At 43.5% G+C, this 27122-nt stretch overlaps 1 protein-coding gene across 1 annotated transcript in view; it reads right to left on the reverse strand.

The window, feature by feature from the left end:
• Positions 1–13214: 13214 nt before the first annotated feature.
• Positions 13215–27122, reverse strand: part of GPD1L (glycerol-3-phosphate dehydrogenase 1 like) — a 56618-nt gene continuing 42710 nt past the window's right edge. The window contains exons 6-8 of the mRNA XM_038760991.1: positions 23192–23425; positions 21699–21805; positions 13215–15708 (exon numbers count right to left, since the gene is read on the reverse strand). Coding sequence (XP_038616919.1) covers positions 15612–15708; positions 21699–21805; positions 23192–23425 — 438 coding nt within the window. The 3' untranslated portion in view covers positions 13215–15611. The remainder of the gene's footprint in view (positions 15709–21698; positions 21806–23191; positions 23426–27122) is intronic.

The following is a 27122-nucleotide window of genomic DNA, read 5'->3' on the forward strand; positions in this document are numbered from 1 at the left end:
AACAAAATAAAATAAATAGAATAGATATGTACAAGTAAAATAAATAAATAGGGTAATAAATATTTACAAATATTTACAAATATTTATTAAAGATCCACTGGGTGACTACCCCTAAACCGTGAAAAAGCCAGTTCTCTTTCTTGCCTTAAAGATGATGCATTTAGGTTTTAACTGCTCTCCATCTTTATGAGACATCTACCTGAATGTTATACTAGCCAGCATTTCAAAATTCAATTTAAAAAAACCCCCAAACTTTTAAAAACCTCTAACTGAAGTAGTTATTTGATGGAAAAAAAGGTCAATCTTGCACCTAAAATTTTATTCTAGACATAATTCACTTGGGGAGATATGAAATGAGTATGTTAATCAATAAAGTGACAATGTGTGCAGACTTCTCACTCTGGGTGAATCACTGATCTGAAGTAGAATGGGCCCCATATGAAGTCAGATATATAGCAGGACAACGGAAACAGATTAGTCCACCTCATCAAGAAAGCAGACTATTGCTAATATGTGCAGATTTTCAATTTGCAATAATTAAAGTTATAATAGGGTTTCATTTCCCCATTTTTGTTGTCAGAAAATGCAGTTTCTATGGTTCACATCTTCTGGAAATGGAAATCAAGGCGGCAAATCTTTCCATCAATCAATCAATCACCTTTATTGAGCAATTACTGTGTGCAGACCATTATATTAAGCACTTGGGAGAGTACAATGTGACAATATAACAGACATATTCCCTGCCCACTAAGTTACCTGTTTTCGCCAAGTCCACATTTTTGTTACCTTTGTATAACTCAATAATAATAATAATAATAATAATAATAATAACAATAGTGGTATTTGTTAAGCACTTACTATGTGCCAGGCACTGTACATGCACTGGAGTAGTTGCAAGGTAATTGGGTTGGGCAGGGTCCCTGTCCCACATTGGGCTCACAGTCTTAATCCCCATTTTACAGCTAAGGTACCTGAAGCACAGAGAAGTGAAGTGACTTACCCAAGGTCACACAGCAGACAAGTGGTAGAGCTGGGATTAGGATGCAGGTCCTTTTTACTACCAGCCCCATGCTCTACCCAATCAATCAATCAATCAATCGTATTTATTGAGCGCTTACTGTGTGCAGAGCACTGTACTAAGTGCTTGGGAATTACAAGTTGGCAACATCTAGAGACAGTCCCTACCCAACAGTGGGCTCACAGTCTAAAAGGGGGAGACAGAGAACAAAACCAAACATACTAACAAAATAAAATAAATAGAATAGCTATGTACAAGTAAAATAAATAAATAGAGTAATAAATATGTACAAACATATATACATATATATAGGTGCTGTGGGGAAGGGAAGAAGGTAAGATGGGGGATGGACGGGGGACGAGGGGGAGAGGAAGGAAGGGGCTCAGTCTGGGAAGGCCTCCTGGAGGAGGTGAGCTCTCAGTAGGGCCTTGAAGGGAGGAAGAGAGCTAGCTTGGCGGCAATCAATCAATCAATCAATCATATTTATTGAGCGCTTACTGTGTGCAGAGCACTGTACTAAGCGCTTGGGAAGTACAAGTTGGCAACATACAGAGACAGTCCCTACCCAACAGTGGGCTCACAGTCTAAAATCCACTAGGCCATGCTGCTTTGGTTAGATTTGCGGAGACAATGCAGTAGTATTTTTAATTGCCTTGTTATTAGAAGTCTTGATTGCCTTATGGCTGATTAGCAGCCTGCGCCAGGGCCCTGTTCTCCCTCTCTCCCGGTGCAGTAGTCCTGACTGAATTCTGGAGACCGTCCTTAGGCTGTATAGGTTAGCAGGAGAAAGGTCAGGGAAGAAGAGATAGAGGTGGTCGCATGGATGGGGCACTGAAAAGACTGTGAGATTCTCTGTTACTTAATATGTGGACATCTAGAATCCCTAGGGTAGGGTCGCTCTTAGAGGACAGGGGTCGCATCTTCTAGACTGTGAGCCCGCTGTTGGGTAGGGACTGTCTCTATGTGTTGCCGACTTGTACTTCCCAAGCGCTTAGTACAGTGCTCTACACACAGTAAGCGCTCAATAAATATGATTGAAACCTGCCGGTCTCAGCTCCACAACATTGCCAAGATCCGCCCTTTCCTCTCCATCCCAACTGCTACCCTGCTCATTCAAGCTCTCATCCTATCCCGTCTGGACTACTGCACCAGCCTTCTCTCTGATCTCCCATCCTCGTGTCTCTCTCCACTTCAATCCATACTTCATGCTGCTGCCCGGATTATCTTTGTCCAGAAACGCTCTGGGCATATCACTCCCCTCCTCAAAAATCTCCAGTGGCTACCAATCAATCTGCGCATCAGGCAGAAACTCCTCACCCTGGGCTTCAAGGCTGTCCATCCCCTCACCCCCTCCTACCTCACCTCCCTTCTCTCCTTCTTCAGCCCAGCCCGCACCCTCCGCTCCTCCACCGCTAATCTCCTCACCGTACCTCACTCTCGCCTGTCCCGCCATCGACCCCCGGCCCACGTCATCCCCCGGGCCTGGAATGCCCTCCCTCTGCCCATCCGCCAAGCTAGCTCTCTTCCTCCCTTCAAGGCCCTGCTGAGAGCTCACCTCCTCCAGGAGGCCTTCCCAGACTGAGCCCCTTCCTTCCTCTCCCCCTCGTCCCCCTCTCCATCCCCCCATCTTACCTCCCTCCCTTCCCCACAGCACCTGTATATATGTATATATGGTTGTACATATTTTTTTTACTCTATTTATTTATTTATTTAATTTATTTGTACATATCTATTCTATTTATTTTATTTTGTTAGTATGTTTGGTTTTGTTCTCTGTCTCCCCCTTTTAGACTGTGAGCCCACAGTTGGGTAGGGACTATCTCTATATGTTGCCAATTTGTACTTCCCAAGCGCTTAGTACAGTGCTCTGCACATAGTAAGCGCTCAATAAATATGATTGATGATGATGATGATGATGATTGATTGATATACCAATTCTTAGTATGTGGACATCTAGAATCCCTAGGGTAGGGTCGCTTTTAGGGGGCAGGGGTCGCATCTTCTAGACTGTGAGCCCGCTCTTCTAGACTGTGAGCCCACTGTTGGGTAGGGACTGTATCTATGTGTTGCCGACTTGTACTTCCCAAGCGCTTAGTACAGTGCTCTGCACACAGTAAGTGCTCAATAAGTATGATTGATTGATTGATTGATATACCAATTCTTAGTATGTGGATATCTAGAATCCCTAGGGTAGGGTCGCTCTTAGAGGACAGGGTTTGCATCTTCTAGACTGTGAGCCCACTCTTCTAGACTGTGAGCCCGCTGTTGGGTAGGGACTGTCTCTATGTGTTGCCGACTTGTACTTCCCAAGCGCTTAGTACAGTGCTCTGCACACAGTAAGTGCTCAATAAATATGATTGATTGATATACCAATTCTTAGTATATGGACATCTAGAATCCCTAGGGTAGGGTCGCTCTTAGAGGACAGGGGTCGCATCTTATAGACTGTGAGCCCGCTGTTGGGTAGGGACTGTCTCTATGTGTTGCCAACTTGTACTTCCCAAGCGCTTAGTACAGTGCTCTGCACACAGTAAGTGCTCAATAAATATGATTGATTGATTGATATACCAATTCTTAGTATGTGGACATCTAGAATCCCTAGGGTAGCGTCGCTCTTAGAGGACAGGGGTCGCATCTTCTAGACTGTGAGCCCGCTCTTCTAGACTGTGAGCCCGCTGTTGGGTAGGGACGGTCTCTATGTGTTGCCGACTTGTACTTCCCAAGCGCTTAGTACAGTGCTCTGCACACAGTAAGCGCTCAATAAATATGATCGATTGATTGATTGATATACCAATTCTTAGTATGTGGACATCTAGAATTGCTAGGGTAGGGTCGCTCTTAGAGGACAGGGGTCGCATCTTCTAGACTGTTGAGCCCGCTCTTCTCGACTGTGAGCCCACTGTTGGATAGGGACTGTCTCTATGTGTTGTCGACTTGTACTTCCCAAGCGCTTAGTACAGTGCTCTGCACACAGTAAGTGCTCAATAAATAGGATTGATTGATTGATATACCAATTCTTAGTTTGTGGACATCTAGAATCCCTAGGGTAGGGTCGCTCTTAGAGGACAGGGGTCGCATCTTCTAGACTGTGAGCCCGCTCTTCTAGACTGTGAGCCCGCTGTTGGGTAGGGACGGTCTCTATGTGTTGCCGACTTGTACTTCCCAAGCGCTTAGTACAGTGCTCTGCACACAGTAAGCGCTCAATAAATATGATCGATTGATTGATTGACATACCAATTCTTAGTATGTGGACATCTAGAATTGCTAGGGTAGGGTCGCTCTTAGAGGACAGGGGTCGCATCTTCTAGACTGTTGAGCCCGCTCTTCTCAACTGTGAGCCCACTGTTGGATAGGGACTGTCTCTATGTGTTGTCGACTTGTACTTCCCAAGCGCTTAATACAGTGCTCTGCACACAGTAAGTGCTCAATAAATAGGATTGATTGATTGATATACCAATTCTTAGTTTGTGGACATCTAGAATCCCTAGGGTAGCGTCGCTCTTAGAGGACAGGGGTCGCATCTTCTAGACTGTGAGCCCGCTCTTCTAGATTGTGAGCCCGCTGTTGGGTAGGGACGGTCTCTATGTGTTGCCGACTTGTACTTCCCAAGCGCTTAGTACAGTGCTCTGCACACAGTAAGTGCTCAATAAATATGATTGATTGATTGATTGATTGATATACCAATTCTATTGCACTTGAGAAGCAGTGTGGCCTAGTGGCAAGTGCACAGGTCTGAAAGTCAAGAGGATGTGGGTTCTATCTGTGTGACCTTGGGCAATCACTTAACTTCTCTGTGCCTCAGTTCTTCTCTTATGCTGTCGAGTCGTCTCTGACTCCACGGACACATCTCTCCTAGAACAACCCACCTCCATCTGCAAACATTCTGTGTGTATCCGTATCTGCATCGTATTCATGGAGTTTTCTTGGTAAAAATACGGCGGTGGTTGACCATTGCCTTCTTCCACTCAGTAAACTTGAGCCCTTGACTCTCTCCCGGGCTACGGTTGCCCAGTACAGGTGAGTTTTGGCTTGTAGCAGATTGCCTTTAGTACAGTGCTCTGCACACAGTAAGTGCTCAATAAATATATAAATAAATATATACACATATAAATAAATAAATACATAAATATATAAATATAAATATGTGATTGCCTTTCACTCCCTGGCCACTGCCCAAGCTAGAAACGGAATAGGTATGCCTCTACTTGACTCTTCCTCTTGCATCTGAGACTGGAAGAATACTGGAAACTCTCCAATGTGATCCTGAGGGGAGTGCCTCAGTTACCTCATCTGTAAATGGGGATTGAGGCTGTGAGCCCCCTGTGGGGCAGGGACTGTGTTCAATCTGATTAGCTTGTATCTACCCCAGTGTTTAGCACAGTGCCTAGCATACTCATTCATTCAATCATATTTATCGAGTGCTTACTGTGTACAGAGCACTGTACTAAGCACTTGGGAAGTACAAGTCAGCAAAATATACAGACGGTCCCTACCCAACAACGGGCTCACAGTCTAGAAGGGGGAGACAGACAACAAAACAAAACATGCAGACAGATGACAAAACATGTAGACAGATAGTAAGTGCTTAACAAATACCATAAAAAAAATCAATTTACAGATGAGGTAACTGAGGCCCAGAGAAGTGAAGTGACTTGCTCAAGTTACACAGCAGGCAAATAGCAGAGCCGGTACTAGAACCCAGGTCCTCTGACTCCAAGGCCTGTGCTCTTTCCAATCAATCAATCAATCAATCGTATTTATTGAGCGCTTACTGTGTGCAGAGCACTGGACTAAGTGCTTGGGAAGTACAAGTTGGCAACGTATAGAGACAGTCCCTACCCAACAGTGGGCTCACAGTCTAAGAGGGGGAGACAGAGAACAAATCCAAACATACTAACAAAATAAAATAGAATAGATATGTACAAGTAAAATAAATAAATAGAGTAATAAATATGTACGAACATATATATATATAGCCCACTGCTGGGTAGGGACTGTCTCTACATGTTACCAACTTGTACTTCCCAAGCGCTTAGTACAGTGCTCTTCACACAGTAAGCGCTCAATAAATACGATTGATGATGATATACAGGCCTATGGCCTATTCCACTAGGCCATACTGCTTCTCTACGTGTATATACAAGTTTAAGTGATTATTCTCAAGATCAGAAGAACCTACAGGAAATGAGGGAGGGAAAACAGGAGAATTGCAGAGGAGAGACTGAAGATAAAGGTCTGTTAAAGGCAGGAAGGAAATATTGGCTGCATAGTCCCAGGAGGAAAACACAAGATTTTTAGTTAAGTGCTCTGAAATGGCCCTGAAACTTAATGCATACTGAAATGGGGGTGCAGCCACAAAAAAACCCCACAAAAAACTTGTAAGTGCAAATAAACTTTTGCCAGCATTTTTAAAAATCTAATTGCTTGGATGTCTGCAAGGCCAGCTGAAGCTTGTGTACAAATAGAATGGTCCTTTTCTTAAAGTCAATCCTTTAGAGAATAGTACAGGATGCAAGAGCAAACAGGAAACTGTCAATAATTAAGACTTGGCGAATACACTCAGTAAGGAGAGTCTCTATGTTTGGTTTTGTTCTCTGTCTCCCCCTTTTAGACTGTGAGCCCACTGTTGGGTAGGGACTGTCTCTATATGTTGCCAACTTGTACTTCCCAAGCGCTTAGTACAGTGTTCTGCACACAGTAAGCGCTCAATAAATATGATTGATGATGACGACGATTAATACGAGGCAAAAAACCAGTTCAAATGGCCCTCTCAAGCCGCAAAGAAATGTTCATTACCCAAGGGTGACCTCCAGTGGATTAGGATCATTAGTGGGATTGGATCATTTTGGGATCCACACGGCAAAGAAGGACAAATTGGAAATTTTCTCCTAGAAGTAGAGAAGCAGAATAGTGTGGTGGATAGAGGACGGACCCGGGAGTAAGAAGATCATGGGTTCTAAAAATAATAATAATGATGGCATTTGTTAAGTGCTTGCAACGTGCCAATCAATCAATCAATCAATCAATCAATTGTATTTATTGAGCGCTTACTGTGTGCAGAGCACTGTACTAAGCGCTTGGGAAGTACAAGTTGGCAACATCTAGAGACAGTCCCTACCCAACAGTGGGCTCACAGTCTAGAAGGGGGAGACAGAGAACAAAACCAAACATACTAACAAAATGAAATAAATAGAATAGCACTGTTCGAAGCGCTGTCGGCTCCGCCACTTGTGTGCTGCGTGACCCTGGGCAAGTCGCTTCAGTTCTCTGGACCTCAGTGACCTTTTCATTCATTCATTCATTCATTCAATCGTATTTATTGAGCGCTTACTGTGTGCAGAGCACTGTACTAAGCGCTTGGGAAGTACAGGTTGGCAAAATACAGAGACGGTCCCTACCCAACAGTGGGCTCACAGTCTAGAAGGGGGAGACAGAGAACAAAACAAAACATATTAACAAAATAAACTAAATAGAATAAATATGTACAAATAAAATAAATAAGCAACCATTAAAGCAACAGCTAATAATAGTAACAATACTAATTATAGTATTTGTTAAGTGTTTACTATGTGGCAAGCACTTTTCAAAGCGCTGGAGTACATACAAGGTAATCAGGTTGTCCCATGCGGGGCTCACAGTCTTCATTCCCATTTTACAGAGGAGGAAACTGAGGTACAGAGAAGTTAAGTGATTTGCCCAAGGACACACAGCAGACAGGTGGCGGAGTCGGGATTGATAATAATAATAATGATGATAATATTGATGATAATAATGATGATAATAATAATCTGTAAAATGGGTATTAAGACTGTGAGCCCCACGTGGGACAACCTGATTACCTTGTGCCTACCCCAGAGCTTAGAATAGTGCTTGGCACATAGTAAGTGCTTAACAAATACCATTATTATTATTATTCTCTGGGCCTCAGTGACCTCATCTGTAAAATAGGGATTAAGAAAGGACACGTGAAAGGACAGGGACTGTGTCCCACTCGATTTACATAGAGATTCACTGGGTGCAATGCACCATACTAAACACACAGGAATTAGAGAACCAACAAATGACCTTTTCTCTTCCCCAAGGAGCTAACTGACATAAACCTAAAGGTTGCTCAAGCGTTACGCACTGTTGAGCAGTTTCTCTAGGAACACAAACTGTGTGATTCTTGGGAACTTGTACCGCTCTAATAATGATAATCATTATTATAATTATGGTATTGTTAAGCAGTGTGTGTCAGTGCTGGGGTAGATTCAATGGGAGGATTGGACAGTCTCTTTACCACATCAAGTTCACAGTGCAAATTGGAGGGAGACCCGGCATTTGATCCCCATTTTACAGATGAGGAAACTGAGGCACACAGAAGTGACTAAGCTCTTTGTGGAAAGGGAATTTATCATTGTACTCTCCCAAGTGCTTAGTACTATGCTCTGCACACAGTAAGTGTTCAGTAAATTTGATTGATTTGACTGATTTAGACTTTTAGACTGTGAGCCCACTGTTGTCTCTATATGTTGCCAACTTGTACTTCCTAAGCGCTTAGTACAGTGCTCTGCATGCAGTAAGTGCTCAATAAATACGATTGATGATGATGATTGATTGGAATGTCTCCTGAAGATGTGCTCTTAATAAGCTTTGAAAGTGGGAAGAGTGATGATCTGCCAGATATGGAGAGAGAGGGAGTTCCAGGCCAAAGACAGGACATGAGCGAGGAGTCAGAGAGATCAAGGTACAATGAGTAGGCTGGCATTAGGGGAGCGAAGTTGTACGATCTGGGTTATTGTAGACAGTCAGAAGACTTGTACTTCCCAAGCGCTTAGTACAGTGCTCTGCACTGCGCTCAGTAAATACGATTGAATGAATGAATGAATGAATGAAGTAAGGTAGGAAGGAGCAAGTTAACCGAACACTTCAAAGTCAGCGGAATGGATTTTCAGTTTAATGCGGAGGTGAATGGACAACCCCTGGAGTTTCTTGGGAAGTGAGGAAACATGCACTAAACACTTTTGTAGAAAAATAATCTGGGCAGCAAGAGTGAAATAGGAACTGAAGTGGGGAAAGACAGGAGGCAGGGAGGTCAGGAAGGAGGCTGATAAAGTAATCAAGGTGGGATAGGGTAAATGCTTGGATTAACACGGTAGTAATTTGGATGGGGTGTTTAGCATGGATTTTTAGCAATGTTGTGAAGGCTGAACTATCAGGATTTGATGACAGATAGAATATGTAGGTTCAGTGACAGAGATGAATTGAGGAAACAACCAATGTTGTGGGCTTGTGAGGCAGGGAGTATTGTGGTGTCTTTTATCATCATCATCATCATCATCAATCGTATTTATTGAGCGCTTACTATGTGCAGAGCACTGTACTAAGCGCTTGGGAAGTACAAATTGGCAACATATAGAGACATAGACATAGAATATGTAGGTTCAGTGAGAGAGATGAATTGAGGAAACAACCAATGTTGTGGGCTTGTGAGGCAGGGAGTATTGTGGTGTCTTTTATCATCATCATCATCAGTCGTATTTATTGAGCACTTACTATGTGCGGAGCACTGTACTGAGCGCTTGGGAAGTACAAATTGGCAACATATAGAGACAGTCCCTACCCACCAGTGGGCTCACAGTCTAAAAGGGGGAGACAGAACAAAACCAAACATACTAACAAAATAAAATAAATAGGATAGATATGTACAAGTAAAATAAATAAATAAATAGAGTAATAAATGTGTACAACCACATAGACATATAGACTGTGAGCCCACTGTTGCATAGGGACTGTCTCTATATGTTGCCAATTTGTACTTCCCAAGCGCTTAATACAGTGCTCTGCACATAGTAAGCGCTCAATAAATACGATTGATGATTGTGGTGCTCTCTATAGTGGTGGGAAAGACAGGGGAAGGACAGGGTTTGGGTGAGATGAATAATTATGTTCTGGGCACGCTAAATTTGAGGTGTTGGCAAGACATCCAAATAAAGATGTCCTGAAGAAAGGAAGAAATGTAAGCCTTCAGGAAAGTAAAGAGGTTAGGGCTGGAGATGTAGATTTGGGAATCACACACATGGAGATGGTAGTTAAAGCCATGGGAGCAAATGAGTTCTCCAAGGGAGTGGGTGCAGATGGAGAATAGAAGGGGACTCAGAGCCGAGTCATGAGGGACTCCCAGTTATTGGATGGGAGACAGGAGAGGGTCCATGAAAGAGAGTGAGAAGGAGTAGCCAGAGAGATAAGAGAACCAAGAGAGGACAGTGTCAGTGAAGCCGAGGTTGGATAATGTTTCCAGGTGAAAGGCATGGTCCGTAGCATTGAAAGCAACAGAGAGGACGAAGAGAATTAGAATGGAATAAAGGTTATTAAATTTGGCAAGAAGGTCATTGATGACCTTAGAGAGGGCAGTTTCTGGGAGAGAAGATCATCATCATCAAACGTATTTATTGAGCGCTTACTATGTGCAGAGCACTGTACTAAGCGCTTGGGAAGTACAAATTGGCACCACATAGAGACAGTCCCTACCCAACAGTGGGCTCACAGTCTAAAAGGGGGAGACAGAGAACAAAACCAAACATACTAACAAAATAAAATAAATAGGATAGATATGTACAAGTAAAATAAATAGAGTAATAAATATGTACAATCATATATACATATATACAGGTGCTGTGGGGAAGGGAAGGAGGTAAGATGGGGGGATGGAGAGGGGGACGAGGGGGAGAGGAAGGAAGGGGCTCAGTCTGGGAAGGCCTCCTGGAGGAGGTGAGCTCTCAGCAGGGCCTTGAAGGGAGGAAGAGAGCTAGCTTGGCGGATGGGCAGAGGGATTGGGGGCATTCCAGGCCCGGGGGATGACGTGGGCCGGGGGTCGATGGCGGGACAGGCGAGAACGAGGCACGGTGAGGAGATTAGCGGCGGAGGAGCGGAGGGTGCGGGCTGGGCTGGAGAAGGAGAGGAGGGAGGTGAGGTAGGAGGGGGCGAGGTGATGGACAGCCTTGAAGCCCAGGGTGAGGAGTTTTGCCTGATGCGCAGATTGATTGGTAGCCATTGGAGGCTTTTGAGGAGGGGAGTAATATGCCCAGAGCGTTTCTGGACAAAGATAATCCGGGCAGCAGCATGAAGTATGGATTGAAGTTAGAAGTTAGATAGAAGATGGTAGAAGTTAGATTGGAGGGGGTCAAGAAGACAATTGAAGAAGGAAAGCAGCGGGTATAGGCAACTCTCTCGAGAAGCTTGGTAAGAAATGGCAGGTGCGAAATGGGGTGATAACTGGAGAGAGCTGTGAGGTCAAGGGAGAGAGCTTTGGGGTCAAGGAAAGTTTAGTACAGTGCTCTGCACACAGTAAGCGCTCAATAAATCCGATTGATTGATTGATTGATTTTCTTGGGATGGGGGGAAACATGGCCAGTTCCATATCATGTGGAGTCAGCTGGGAAACTGTGGCTTATCCAGGGCTCTGCCTTCCCAAGAGTGTCTCACCATAGCATTACTACTTGGAATGTTGCCTTGGAATTCTAGTGAACTCTTCATCCCAGGAAATGAAGTGTTCAAAATAATAATAATAGTAATGATGACATTTGTTAAGCGCTTATTATATAGAAAGCACTATTCCAAGCCCTGGGGTAGATACAAGGTAATCAGTTTGTCCCACGTGGGGCTCACAGACTCAGTCCCCATTTTACAGATGAGGGAACTGAGGCACAGAGAAGTTAAGTGACTTGCCCAAAGTCACACAGCTGACAAGCGGCAGAGCTGGGATTTGAACCCATGACCTCTGACTCCCAAGCCCGTGCTCTTTCCACTGAGCCACGCTGCTTCTCAATGATACTTCCTATCAACTGAAAAAGTCCACATTTGTGCAATTGATTGCTTCCATCCTGGAGCCCCCATAAAAACATATAGTTTTGCCATCTTTTGTTTCACTGCATACAGTTGCCATTTACAATCAGTAGATCAATGTCTTCAAGTTCGATGAATCCCAGCGTAGAGCATTTTTGGCTCAGAATTGAAGTGTCTGGTCCGCTGGGTTTAAAATGGACACCTCACTAATTCTGTTGCTACCCCACACGGTGGCAGGAATCCCAAGTTTTGGATTGTCCTCACGTATAGTAGCTGAAATACACTCATTTTTATTTTCTTTTCAGGCATAACTGAAAAGCCATGGTTTACATGGGCAATGTAACAATATTTGTGGTATATGTTATGCATTTACTATGTGTCAAGCAATATAGTGAGACTGTGAATCTGTTGTTGGGCAGGGACCACCTCTATATGTTGCCGACTTGTACTTCCCAAGTGCTTAGTATAGTGCTCTGCACTCAATAAATACGATTGAATGAATGAATGAATACAAGATTATCAGATGTCACCTGGGGCTCACAGTCTAAGTAAGAGGGAGAACACATATTGAATCCCCATTTTGCAGATGAGGGAACCGAGGCCCAGAGAACTTAAGTGACTTGCCCAAGATCACGGAACAGACACATGGAGGAGTCAGGATTAAAACCCAGCTCCTCTGATTCCCAGGCCCGTGCCCTTTCCATTAGGCCTTGCTGCCTAGAGTAACAAATGATATGTTACCGTCCCTGGGGAAGAAAAAGCACCTGGATTTGCACCAGAATAACCTTTCAAGGAAGGCTAAGGAAAAATCACTCATGACAATGATGAATCTATAAAGTTCTTTAGTGACTTAAAGCCAACTTTAAGAACCCATCTCCCTCTTCCCTTTCCCCTCTCTCTTTCCCTCCATCACCATAATTCTAGGAAGAAGGATCCCCCAAAGAAGCAGTATGACCAGATCTTAAATTCTGAGCTGGCTACATTTTAGCCCTGATAAAGAGGTGAAGGAATGATCAGCAACTCCAGGTTCAGAGCTGTCCTGAAAGACAAATAGGACCTGCAACACCATGAGGTGAAAATAGGATTTGGCCCCTTGAAAGATCTGCTTCGAACCCCAGGCTGTCTTGCAGTTTAAAAGAACATAGGGTCAAAAGCTGATCATTCAATGGGTTAAATCTTTATTTAACCATGGGAATGTGCTTCAAATTGTCCTGCAAACCGGGCCAGAGGAAGCTGATTTAGTTCGACAACGTTGTTGGGAGTCATAGAAATTTTAAACCCATAACTTTGTCCCATGCGGCGTCCCTTAAAAAAACCTATCCAAATCAAAAACACAGCTGGGCTAAAGAATGACAGTTCTCTAAGCCGAGGATTCCAGGATAAAATGTTTATTATACCAAGCCTTTAAACTGACACCCACTAATAATTTGTAAACAAATACAGTGCATATAGAAATGAACGACCAATATTAAAGAATTATTAGAAAATGGAGAGCTTCGTTAATAGTTCTTATTTCGGCTGATTAAATACAAATTTAGTTTTAAGTATCTCTCACTGTTGCTATAATTAGTAAGAAAGATGAAGGAAAGCAATTGCCACACCAGTGATCACATACGACTGACAGAACAATAAATACCTGGAGCCATTAGAGCACAAAATAACACATTTGCACTTTCCCATATTGTGCGTGGTTGTAGGCGTGTCAAAAGATTTGGGTAAACAGCTTTTGTCCCATAGTTGAAACCAAGGCATTTATACAAGAAAAAATCCACAAATCAAACTTCAACAAAAGGAAACAGAGTGCTTATTATGAAAAGAGAAAACCCCCAAATCAATTCTCCCCCATTCAAGTGTCCTACTTATTAAACCCCACTGTTAGCTTTTAGCATTTCATGTACCTTAAAATATGGCATTGTTACCCACGTAAAAACTTTAAAAAGGTCTAACACCAGACAAACCAGTATTTTGAGAGACAAAATAGTGGCACAAAAATCATTTCAACAAAAGAACATTTGGTGTGCTATGGCACGACTTCGTTTCTACTACTAAAATGCCATATAAAGTGTGTATATAGTTAAAATCATCTGAAATATCTTTTCTACCATCATTTTTCAGCACCCGTTAAAAAAAAAGTGAATACTCATCACAACAGCCCTGCATAATCTGTGACATTCAGTGTTCCTTTAAAACGTGGCTGGACAGAAATAAATGACTAATGCCACAACGCAACCAAGTAGCTGCATTAATTCTCATCTTAGTTTCAGAATTTCAACATATTCGCCCTGTACAATATGCACTTGATCGAGGTTGACATTTGCTTGGTTTGGGTTGATGCTGAGTGTTCTCTTAAAGCTTCATAAAGATTTGGTGCAGAATCCTTTCAGTTAACAGAACTGGGGATAACTTGGTCAGTTCTCACGTGCCCAAACAAGCCACCATTCTCCCTGAATCTGCCTGACATTACAGGCAAGGTTTGAAATCCAGGTCTTCCCTCTCTGCAATCGTGTCCCGCTAAGGTACGCCGGTAGTGATTTCACAGTTTCACAAGTTTCACAAAACAGAAGCTACGAAGGGATTGATTGTTGGTAGAAGAATGTCACGATTAAAATCGCACAGGTTGGTTTTTACCGCAAGAAAGGAGGACCAAAAAGTAACACCTGCCATAATTTCGCCCTGTCACAGTTTAATCAATGGAGCTTCCAATAGTCAGTTTTTAGCCTCTCTACTATTTACCAGCTCTTCCTTCCCCAGTGTCCAGATGAGCAGCTTTCTGTCTGGTGAAGCTTTCAGACAGAATGACCAGTAGAAGTTGGACCACACGAAGTATGGCAACACAGAGGCATGAATTCAGGTAGTCCGGAAGAATTTTACGAACAACGGATAACAAGTTGAAGCTACTGAAATACCTTTAGCATCCTCAAAGAGCCATTTTCTGGGGCGTGTGATGTTCTTCAATGCTCTCTTAAAGCTTAAAATTAGCCAGTACAACTGCAGCACGGAGCTGTAAGCACTGATACAGCACGTGTAACTCCAAACTTGTTTTTTTTCGCTTAGGACACATTTCCTGCCTGATGTTGGTTGTTGTTGCTCATGACGTCCTTTAAGGGCACCATGGCAGATATCAAAGAGGAAAGGGATCTTTATAATGTAGAAAATCATAGAGGTAGGGAAGTATGTAGGTGGTAAAACCTATTAAAATATTTCATTTAAGGTATAGAGCAAAGCCACATAAGTGATTGCTGGGGGAACACAAAAAAATCTTGATGTAACTGTGATTCCACAATTTCTGAAAATGTTCTTCTTTCCAGAGTTATTACTACAATTTTTCATTAATGCTGATTAATTCATTTGACTTAGATCATAAAAGACATTCTTATAGATAGCCCCAGTATTATAAAAGATAATTTGGGGAAAAGTTTAAAAGACCAATAAAAAGGCATTTTAATGTTTTATATCCACAGAGATAGACAAACACACACACAGACATACAACACACACACACACCCCACAGATATATGCAATTGTTGCATAGTGGTGTTTTTAAAACACTACATTCTAGCAATTGAATGGACTCGAACAAATTCAATTATACACACACATCAAACTTGGTTTGAATGGTAAGAACCTGTAAAAAAAAAAATCCATACACATTCATGCTGCTCTAACACCTAAAGCAAACACCTTCTTGTAAAGCTTACTATAATATTCATTTGAGCCCAAAGATTGCTTGGAAAGGCAAAAATTGCATTGGAACATTGCGTAATTAGCTTTATATGTGTTCTGGGTGACTCTGGAGGCAGGAGAGCATCTCATGGACAGGTTTTCCTGCATAGCATATTTGATATACAGCAGTGAATAATGGAAACCTAAGAAAAATGGAGGAAAAAAAAGAAAGGTTAGACCTTGTGTGTTGACTAAAACAAGGTAACTTTTCCTGCTGGTGATTTCAAAAATCCTGCGGGCTAGGTCTGCGAGTTACTTAAGAGAAAATATCTGAATTTTGCATTCCTGCTATCTTTCACAATGAATGGCTATTTCTGTGTCACGTCTGGCATATGTACATACACACCTATGCCTCTGAAAGACATATAATAATAATAATAATGGCATTTGTTAAGCGCTTACTATGTGCCAGGCACTGTTCTAAGCACTGTGGGGTACAAGGTAATCAGGTTGTCCCACATGGGGTTCACAGCCTTAATCCCCATTTTACAGATGAGGTAACTGAGGTACAGAGAAGTTAAGTGACTTGCCCAAAGTCACACAGCTGACAAGTGGCGGAGCCGGAATTAGAACCCATGACCTCTGACTCCCAAGCATGTGCTCTTTCCACTGAGCCACACTGCTTCTCTGTATACACAACACCATCTTGTGTGAACACCGACCGTGATTTAGAAATAAACTCTCTTTACTCCCATAACTGCTTATCTTTTTGCATAGTTTTTTGCAACCCCTAAACAGGCAAGGGGCTGTTGCATGGGGATTTAAGTCTAGCAGTAAGGGGAGCAGGAGAAAAAAAAGGGGGAAGAAGAGGGAAAGGCACACACACAGACCAGTCCTGACTTAGAAATTTCCCTAGCTCAGGGATCTCTGCACAAAGCTCAAGTAGGGCCAAATTCAGGTATTTTGTCTTCCTAAGTATCTTCACAGAACTAGTCTGAAAAGAAAAATATTTTTAAAATGTTCATGGATGGAGCTGATCATTGAAGATTTTCTGAATCACTCTCAATGGTATTTACTGAGCGCTGCCAAGTGCACGACAAAGTAAACGCTAACGAGCAAATCTAATGAGGTGTGCTCAGCTGGGAATCTCGGATTCGGAATCCAGGTATCCCCAAGGCTGCTGAGTAGCCTCCAGCATGTTGCTTCTGGGCTTTGGTTTTCCTGTTGGCCTCGTGAGATGAACTCTACGTGACTCCCTCCCTGCCTCAGCACGGGCATGTTTTGGGACTGAATGAGATGGAATGTTTATTTATAAATAAATAAATATTTATTTATTTTACTTGTACATATCTATCCTATTTATTTTATTTTGTTAGTATGTTTGGTTTTGTTCTCTGTCTCCCCCTTTTAGACTGTGAGCCCACTGTTGGGTAGGGACTGTCTCTATACGTTGCCAATTTGTACTTCCCAAGCGCTTAGTACAGTGCTCTGCACATAGGAAGCGCTCAATAAATACGATTGATGATGATGATGAATGTGAAGTGTTGTGAACTCCTCAGAGATGTACACCAAAGACCCGAGGGGGTTACATTCTATAAAAATTGCACAGGTTTTGGAGCCATCATAACATGGACCCCTTTCTCAACACTCAGTACTAGAACAGCAAAGTTCTCCAAGTCTGCTGGAAAGAAGATAAAGACAACAGTGTCTACCACATGGACCCCTTCTCAACATTCAGTGCTAGAACAGCAAAGTTCTCCAAGCCTGATGGAAAGAAGATACAGACAACAGTGTCTACCACATGGACCCCTTCTCAACATTCAGTGCTAGAACAGCAAAGTTCTCCAAGCCTGATGGAAAGAAGATAAAGACAACAGTGTCTACCACATGGACCCCTTCTCAACACTCAGTGCTAGAACAGCAACGTTCTCCAAGCCTGATGGAAAGAAGATAAAGATAACAGTGTCTACCACATGGACCCCTTCTCAACATTCAGTAGTAGAACAGCAAAGTTCTCCAAGCCTGATGGAAAGACGATAAAGACAACAGTGTCGACCACACAGAGAGTTCCACTGCAGGCAGCGCCTCTTGTAGAAATGAACTCAGGGATAGTTGAAGAGACCCTCCCCGACCGCAAACCAGAAGAAAACAAAACAGATGCCACTGAAGAAGTGGTGGTGGCCTAGTGTTAATAGCACAGGCCTGGGATGCCACTTCCCTGTTGTGTTACCTCAGGCAAGTCACTTAAATTCTTTAGCTGGTAAAATGGGGATTAAATCTGAATCTACGTCATCACTTAGTACAGTGCCTGACACATAGTAATCACTTACATAAAAAAATAAAAAGATCTTTCGGGCAACCAGCTGGAGGCCCCAGAGAGGAGTAATAACCAGATTATGAGGTGAGACACAAACCCTCTAATAGGGTCATGAGTAATGAGTTGGCCACTTGGGATTCAACATTACTGGTGTCAAAAGTGGGATACTTGTGTCTTGGGTGCCCCGACTGGAACGCACCATCCCTTCTAGACTAAGCACCCATTTTCTTCTGCTGCTACTCCCCACTCCCATTGCCCTGACTCTCTCTCTTTGCGCTACCCCTTGTCATGGTTTTGACACCTGTCCACATGTTTTGTTTTGTTGTCTGTCTCCCCCTATTAGACTGTGAGCCCTTTGTTGGGAAGGGACCATCTCTATATGTTGCCGACTTGTACTGCACACAGTAAGCACTCAATAAATACGACTGAAAGAATGAATACCCCCTTCCCGCCCCACTTGTGTACAGATGTACATATTTATTATTCTATTTATTTTATTAATGACGTGTACATATCTACAATTCTATTTATTTATGGTGATGCTATTGATGCCTGTTTGCTTGTTTCAATGTCTGTCTCCCCCCTTCTGGACTGTGAGCCAGTTATTGGGTAGGGATTGTCTCTGTTGCTGAATTGTACTTTCCAAGCACTTAGTATAGTGCTCTGCACGCAGTAAGCGCTCAATAAATACGACTGAATGAATGAATTTTCTAGGTGTCTGAATTTTACTGACACTAGGCAGCTATTAAACACAACTCTGGGTGGATTTCAACCTTCCTAAAATTAGTCAGAAATAGCAGGGATTCGCAAAGCTCTCTAGAGAAGCTTTAATTGTGCCAGAAGACATACAGAATATTATTAAATATCTTCCCATTACACAAAGGAACACAATATTCTATCTGTGAGGTGTTTTCCTCCCAGTTACAATTCTCAGTGAGAATTGTACACTGAGTACTTTCCAGGGTTAAGAAACAAAGCTTCCTATCTGAGACCTGTAACTGACACCCTACATCCATGGCAACAGCTCTCAAAGGTACAGTGACCCCAAGAGAACAGCAAAAATTAAAGTGGGAGGAAGTTGAATGTGGGCTTCTCATACATTGCTTTTTATTACCTAAATAGCCACTTGTCAGCTGTGTGACCTTGGGCAAGTCACTTCACTTCTCTGGGCCTCAGTTCCCTCACCTGTAAAATGGGGATTAAAGACTGTGAGCCCCACGTGGGACAACCTGATCACCTTGTATCTCCCCCAGCGCTTAGAACAGTGCTTGGGACCTAGAAGCGCTTAACAAATGCCATCATTATTATTAAGAAGCATTTAGTATGGAGATAGCATTTAGCTTTTTAAATATATATATAATTCTCTGGACCCTAAGGAACTGCAGAAGAGTTAAATCTGTGTCACCAGCATAGGCTAAAGGCCTATGAGGATGGAGCTGTCCCTAAGCTCCAAGTCCTATGACAAAAATCTGTTTTAAGCTTCATATTAGTGTTCTTTCACCATCTGTTTTCTTAAAAAAAAGTATTCTCAGGACCTCTTAGGGCCAAAACACAGAGTCCCTTGACAGTAAATTTCCTGTTTTCACCTAAATGGTATAAGTATACTTTAAATGAAATACATTTGTTACTTGGAGAAACCCTCAGGATACAGGGGGGATAATGGCCCACTTTTCAGTGAGTCCCTGAGTGGGGAAACATTCTGAATTCCCAACCAGGACTAATTTCTTTTAGCAGCAAACCCTTCAAATGGGAATTTTGCAGGTTTAGCCTGGGGAATATGCATATGAATCAATGGTATGTGCTGAGCACTTGCTGTATGCAGGACACTGTACTAATCACTTGGGAGGGTACAATACAACTGAATTGGCATTTCCTGCTCACAGGCAGAATGTGAGCCCCATGTGAAAGAGGAAACGTGTCCGGTCTGCTTCTATTGTACCTATCTCAGCGCTTAGTACACTGCTTGGCACATAATAAGTGCTTAACGAATACCACAATTACTATTATTGTTATTAAGTATGAGAAGTAGCATGGCCTACTGGAAAAAGCATTGAACTGGAAGTCAAAAGGCCCAGATTCGAATTTCGGCTCCACCACTTGCCTGTTGTGTGGCCTTGGGTAAGTCACTTGACTTCTCTGTGCCTCAGTTTCATCAACTGTAAAATGGGGATTCGCTTCCTGTCCTCCCTCACCGTTTGACTTCTAGCCCCATCTGGAACAGGGACTTTGTCCAACTTGATTATTTTGTATTTACTTCCGAGCTGAGTGCAGTGGTTGGCACACGTATACGCTTAGCAGATTCCATTATCATCACAGTATATTTTAAATTACAATGCTTGAATGTAGTTTTGTCCATTTACAAAAGACAGACTGTAAGCTCATTATGGGCACAGACTGTGTCTGTTTATTGCTATATTGTTCTCTCCCAAGTACTCAGGACAGTGATCTGCACACAGTAAGCACCCAATAAATATAATTGAATGAATGAGGTCTGAGAAACGGGATTCAATTCTAGTAAAAATAGAGACCTCCAACAGCATCCTCCAGGTTCACGGATGAGGAATATAGCACCTTGTTCATGTCCAATGCAACAAGTACACCACAGAGCACATTATGGAATGAATGGGTTAATAAGGAAGGCTTAATGATTTAGGTGATTCTTATAGAGACATTCAGGCTGAGGAAAGAGGTTTCACTGTAGAAAGAAGGAGTGGCTATCAGCAGGGTTCCTTAAAGAGGTCATTAAGGGTCCCCATGGGTGTGAGTGTGGGGGTGGGGGGGTTACCACTAGGGCAGCCAAGACAGGGAATAATAATAATGATGGCATTTATTAAGCGCTTACTATGTGCAAAGCACTGTTCTAAGCGCTGGGGAGGTTACAAGGTGATCAGGTTTTTCCCACAGGGGGCTCACAGTTTTAATCCCCATTTTACAGGTGAGGGAACTGAGGCCCAGAGAACTGAAGTGACTTGCCCAAAGTCACCCAGCTGACAATTGGCAGAGCCAGGATTTGAACCCATGACCTCATCCATTCAATTGTATTTATTGAGCGCTTACTGTGTGCAGAGCACTGTACTAAGCGCTTGGGAATCCCAGACTGAGCCCCCTCCTTCCTCTCCCCCTCCCCATCCCCCCCAAGCCTTACCTCCTTCCCCTCCCCACAGCACCTGAATATGTGTATATATGTTGGTACGTATTTATTACTCTATTTTATTTGTACATATTTATTCTATTTATTTTGTTTCGTGAATGTGTTTTGTTTTGTTGTCTGTCTCCCCCTTCTAGACTGTGAGCCCGTTGTTGGGTAGGGACCGTCTATATGTTGCCAACTTGTACTTCCCAAGCGCTTAGTACAGTGCTCTGCACACAGTAAGCGCTCAATAAATACGATTGAATGAATGAATGAATGACCTCTGACTCCAAAGCCCGGGCTCTTTCCACTGAGCCACGGAATAGGGATGGTATTTGTGAAGGGTAGATATAAACTGAGCAGGTTGGACAGAGTCCCTGTCCCACATGAGGCTCCGTCTTAACCCCATTTTACAGATAACAGGCCCAGAGAAGTTAAGTGACTTGCCCAAGGTCACACAGCAGACAAGTGACAGAGCAGGGATTTGAACCCAGGTCCTTCTGACTCCAAAGCCCAGGCTCTTTCCACTGAGCCACGCTGCTTCCTGAAGCAGATGTGAAAGAGATCAGGGGAGAGACAATATACTACCTACACATGCACAAAGCAGAAAGAATTCTTTTCAGCCCCACTCACACAGATGTGTAGCGGCATCTTTTCCGATATGAAAAGGATCGTTGTGCACTCCTGCCTGTTTCTCAAGTTCTCTCAAGAGTGAGAAACAACTTATTAAGCAGAAAGGTACTTACTTCTCCACCAGCCCCTTTTGATTGAGTATGCGGAACACTTCAGCAGATGTTTGCGGCCCCTGGAGTTTCTGACCGTTCAACATTTCTTGCTCCAACTCTTCAATTGTCTTAAAAAAAAAAAAAGATTAAAAAGGGAAAAATCTCATCCCGGTTTTACTACCGTGCATCACAGGCTCAGAGTATCAATAAGTGAAAGGCTTCTAGACTGTGAACCCGTTGTTGGGTAGGGACCATCTCTGTATGTTGTCGACTTGTTCTTCCCGAGTGCTTAGTACAGTGCTCTGCACACAGTAAGTGCTCAATAAATGTGACTGAATGAATGAATCGTGGGTCATTCACTGGAATTCCGAGCCTGGGCAGGGCCTCAGTAGGAAAGATCAAAGCCCTAAGGTGGGAGTCCCACCTGTCAAGGACCAATTAATTAGGCAATAGTAGTTGAGGCAGCATGGTTTAGTGGAAAGAGCACAGGCTTGGGGGTGAGTGGTCATGGGCTCTAATCCCGGCTCCACCACTTACCAGCTGTGTGAGTTTGGGCAAGTCACCTAATTTCACCGTGCCTCAATTACCTCATTTGTAAAATGGGGATTAAGACTGTGAGCCCCATGTGGGACAACTTGACTACCTTGTATCTACTCCAGCACTTAGAACAGTGCTTGGCACACAGTAAGCACTTAACAAATACCGTCATTATTATTATGATCCATCATCTCCCCCATCTCAACGCAAAAGTGATGACTTGCTGGGCTCTTTGGATTAAGACTGTGAGCCCTATGTGGGACAGGGACTATGTCCAACCTGATTATCTTGTATCTACCCCAATGTTTAGAACAGTGCCTGGCACGTAGTAATGCTAAGAAATGCTATAGAAATTTAGAATCTAGAAATCTATAGAAATTTAGAATATAGAAATCTATAGAAATGCTAAGGAGCACAAGAGGACACTTCATATTCAAAGGGGAATGTTACTTGAGGTTTTTAAAACCCAATAAAAGGGTTTTTTATGGTATTTATTAAGCGCTATGTGCCAGGTGCTGTACTAAGCGCTGGGTGGGATTTTTCTGAGATGGTGGGGGAATCCGAATTTCTGACCTCACTAAATACGATTGAATGAATTTATTTTATTTTGTTAATATGTTTTGTTTTGTTGTCTGTCCCCCTTCTAGACTGCGAGCCCGCTGTTGGGTAGGGACCATCTCTAGATGTTGCCGACTTGTACTTCCCAAGCGCTTAGTACAGTGTTCTGCACACAGTAAGCGCTCAATAAATGCGATTGAATGAACGAATGAATGAGACCGCCTCCCCCAGATGCCTGACCAGACTGACAGGGGAGGAAATGGTTGAAGCCATTTGGTCATAAGTTAGGCAAGAAAAAAGATACAATAGCTCCAAGAGGAAGCTACTGCCACTAAGACTGATGATTTCTTCCAAATTGGAAGCCATCCCATTTTGCTTTCAAAGTGAGAGAGAGAATGGTAGACAGGGAGGTTGATTACCTTTCCTGTTCTGGCGAACGCCTCAGCCACCTTCCGATTGCGGCCCCCATAACACGTGGTGATCAAGTCTGCCACTCCGCAGCTCTCCAGAAAAGTAGCTGTGGACACCTGCCCTTTGCAGAAGATTCTGGCAAAGGCAATCATCTCCATGAGGCCGAGGCGAATCACAGCAGCTTTGGTGTTGTCTCCACAGCGAAGGCCGTCACAGAATCCTGCTCCCACTGCCACAATATTCTGACAAGGGAAAGGGAAACTCCAGCAACGCAATCTCTATTTCGGGTCAGAAGTAAGTTACACCAGGGGCAGACTGAGGGAGGGGGCCAAGAGAAAATTTCTGCTCCGGAGATATATAAGCTTCCCAAACCTAGCAAACATATTCCAAGACTTCTTCCCCAAATCCCTTATTTGCTTTTGTAGAGGTTAACTTCAATACCCAGATCAACTTAAAGCAGGATGACAAATTCTTAGGGTCTACAAGGGGACAGCACACGACTGCAGAATCAGGAAACTTCATTCATTCATTCATTCTCTCTCCCTCTCTCCAGGATTGTATCTCCTCCTGCCTTCAAGACATCTCTACCTGGATAACCCCTGATCACCTCCAACTAAACAGGTCCAAAACAAAGCTCCTTATCTTCCCACACAAACCCTGTCCTCTCCCTGACTTTCCCATCATTGTATACGGCACCACTACCCTTCCCATCTCACAAGCCCATAACCTTGCTGTTATCCTTGACTCCTTTCTCTCATTCATTCATTCAATCGTATTTATTGCGTGCTTACTATGGGCAGAGCACAGTACTAAGCGCTTGGGAAGTACAAATTGGCAACATATAGAGACGGTCCCTACCCAACAATTGTCTCACAGTCTAGAAGGGGGAGACAGACAACAAAACTAAACAAGTAGACAGGTGTCAATACCATCAGAATAAATAGAATTATAGTGATATACACATCACTAATAGAGTAATAAATATGTACAAGTGCTGTGGAGAGGGGTAGGGAGTAGGGCAGAGTGAGGGGGGGCGATGGGGAGGGGAGGAAGAGAAGAAAAAGGGGGCTCAGTCTGGGAAGGCCTCCCAGAGGAGGTGAGCTCTCAGCAGGGCTTTGAAGGGAGAAAGAGAGCTAATTTGGCAGATGTGTAGTAAAGGTGGGTCATCCCCCAAGTGCCTTAGCACAACCTCTTGCTGGGAAAGAAAAATTCCCAGGAGGGATATACCAGGCAGGAAGCATGGAGCCAACGGGGCCAGCTGGTGGAGGAGGGGCCCTGAAGTACAGACAAAGGGTGAAGGTCACAAGCATTTTCCTCTTGTTGCTGCTTTCCAGCCCTGCCATGGCTCCTGGCATTCATGAATGGTAGAAGAGTCTTTGCGGGGAGGCGGGGTGTTTTCCAAATCAGCTCAAAAATTATCTCCACCGCTCCTCACTCCATCTTGCTCCCAAGTAGAGTGACCAAATACACTTTTAGGTTAGAAAAAGTCAAGTCGAGAGAGAGCTCCATGGAAGGGAAGAATGAGATGGAAAGCCGGGTCTGGGAAGTGGATTCCAACTAGCCCTTTGACGAGCCACCGCAGGTACCGGTTACATGCATTTTTTGAATTTCCAGGCCAGACTTTGCTCTCCTGTTACACGAATGCAGCAAGGATGGTGGGTGGTTATCTGTGAGGGCTAGGAGCTTCTGGTTATCAATACTCAGTGCCAGAGGGGCCTGGGAGAGAGCTCCAGGATAAGGGAATTTGAATAAAGTGACAAAGGGGCCAAGCCCCTCCTTGGCCCCTCTGCTGTTTGCCTTCCAAGTTTCTCTAGTCCTCTCTTCCCAGGTCTCCCGCCAAGGTCTCTTACCTTCCTTCAAACCTTTGCCAACCTGTGAAGATGCCCTTTCTAGCTAACTGTTGTGCATTACACCCTTTAATTTGTACCAAATTCATTTACTAACGGATACTCTCTTCAATCATTTCACTTTGTCCACAACATCCCTGTGAGGGCCAATATCCCCACCCCCATTTTATCTGTGGGGAAACTGAAGTCCCCTTTCCTCTAGACTATGCATTACCATTGAAAAGTCATGAACTGGCTGCATTTGGGAGGCTGGCAAAGGTTTATTTATGGTCTTGGCTAATCACGTTTGAAAGGATAGGGAAGCAGCGTGGCTCAGTGGAAAGAGCACAGGCTTTGGAGTCAGAGGTCATGGGTTCAAATCCCAGCTCCGCCAACTGTCAGCTGTGTGACTTGAAGTCACTTAACTTCTCTGTGTCTCAGTTACCTCATCTGTAAATCAATCAATCAACTGTATTTATTGAGTGCTTACTGTGTGCAGAGCACTGTACTAAGCACTTGGGAAGTACAAGTCGGCAACACATAGAGAGAGTCCCTACCCAACAGTGGGCTCACAGTCTAGAAGGGGGAGACAGAGAACAAAACCAAACATACTAACAAAATAAAATAAATAGAATAGATATGTACAAGATAAATAAATAAATAAATAGAGTAATAAATATGTACAAACATGAAGACTGTGAGCCCCCCATGGGACAACCTGATCACCTTGTAACCTCCCCAGCACTTAGAACAGTGCTTTGCACATAGTAAGCACATAATAAATGCCATCATTATTATTATTAAGAACACAAAAAGGCAGTAAATCAACACAGAAGCTTCAGGTAATGAATGCTCAGTGAAATATCCTCTGGACCAAATGCACAAAAACTAATTAGTTTCAGAAGCAGCATGGCCTAGTGGATTGAGCAACGGCCTCAGAGTCAGAAGGACCTGGGTTCTAAATCCGGCTCTGCCACTCATCTACTGAGTGACCCCAGGCAAGTCACTTCACTTCTCTATGCTTCAATTACCTCATCTGTAAAATGGGGATTAAGACTGTGAGCTCCATGTGGGACAGGGACTGGGCTCAACCCAATTTGCGCATATCCACCCCAGTGCTTAGTACAGTGCCTGGCACATAATAATAATATAATAATATACTTATTATATTAATAAATATAACAATAATATTGTTATTTGTTGAATGTTTAAGTGCTTAATAAATACCACTATTATTAAAAACCTCCTAGAGTCATTCAGGATCAGCACTACCCAGTTTTTGAGGACCTTTCCAATCTCATTTCAATGAAGACCTTTCACATGCTCAGAATCAGAGTATTCTGACACTTTTTCATCAGGGATGGATGGAGAGAGACCATGGAGGTGTCAAGTGCACCAGGGCGGGTGTGGGGGTAAAACTGCGAGGGAAGCGTGGTGAGGCTTAGTGGTTAGTGCCCGGACCTGGCCGTCGGAAGTTCTGCGTTCATTCAGTTGCATTTATTGAGCGCTTACCAAGTGCAGAGCACTGTACTAAGTGCTCCGGGTTCCACTTCCGCCTCCCGCCTGCTGGGTGACCTTGGCCGAGTCACGTCGCTTCTCAGTTGCCGTGTCTGGAAAATGGGGGGTTCAGTGCGCGTTCTCCCTTACGGGGAGCCCCGTGTGCGTGAGCTTGTGGGTTGTTGTTTAGCACAGGGCTTAGTAAGGGTTGAACGCTAGACTGTGCGCCCGTTGTTGGGTAGGGACCGTCTCTATATGTTGCCAACTTGTACTTCCCAAGCGCTTAGTACAGCGCTAAAACAATAAATACGATTGAATGAATGGAAGTGCAGAAGTTTCCATGAGGCTGGTAAGAACATTGCCATCTGAGAGAACTACAAGGCTCAAAATATTGACCCAAGTAAAATAAACCTTGGCTTTTTTTCCCCTCACTGGTCACACAGGAGGAAGTCAAATTGAGCATAAAACAGGCTTCCTCAGTTTCCTCATGCCACCTGTAAAACAAGGCACCCACGGCCAACACCTATAAGCAAAGACTGTGGGGTTTTTTGCAGCTAGATCAATCAATCGTATTTATTGAGCGCTTACTGTGTGCAGAGCACTGTACTAAGCGCTA

This window comes from Tachyglossus aculeatus, chromosome 2, assembly GCF_015852505.1.
Source record: "Tachyglossus aculeatus isolate mTacAcu1 chromosome 2, mTacAcu1.pri, whole genome shotgun sequence".
NCBI classification, from domain to species: domain Eukaryota; kingdom Metazoa; phylum Chordata; class Mammalia; order Monotremata; family Tachyglossidae; genus Tachyglossus; species Tachyglossus aculeatus.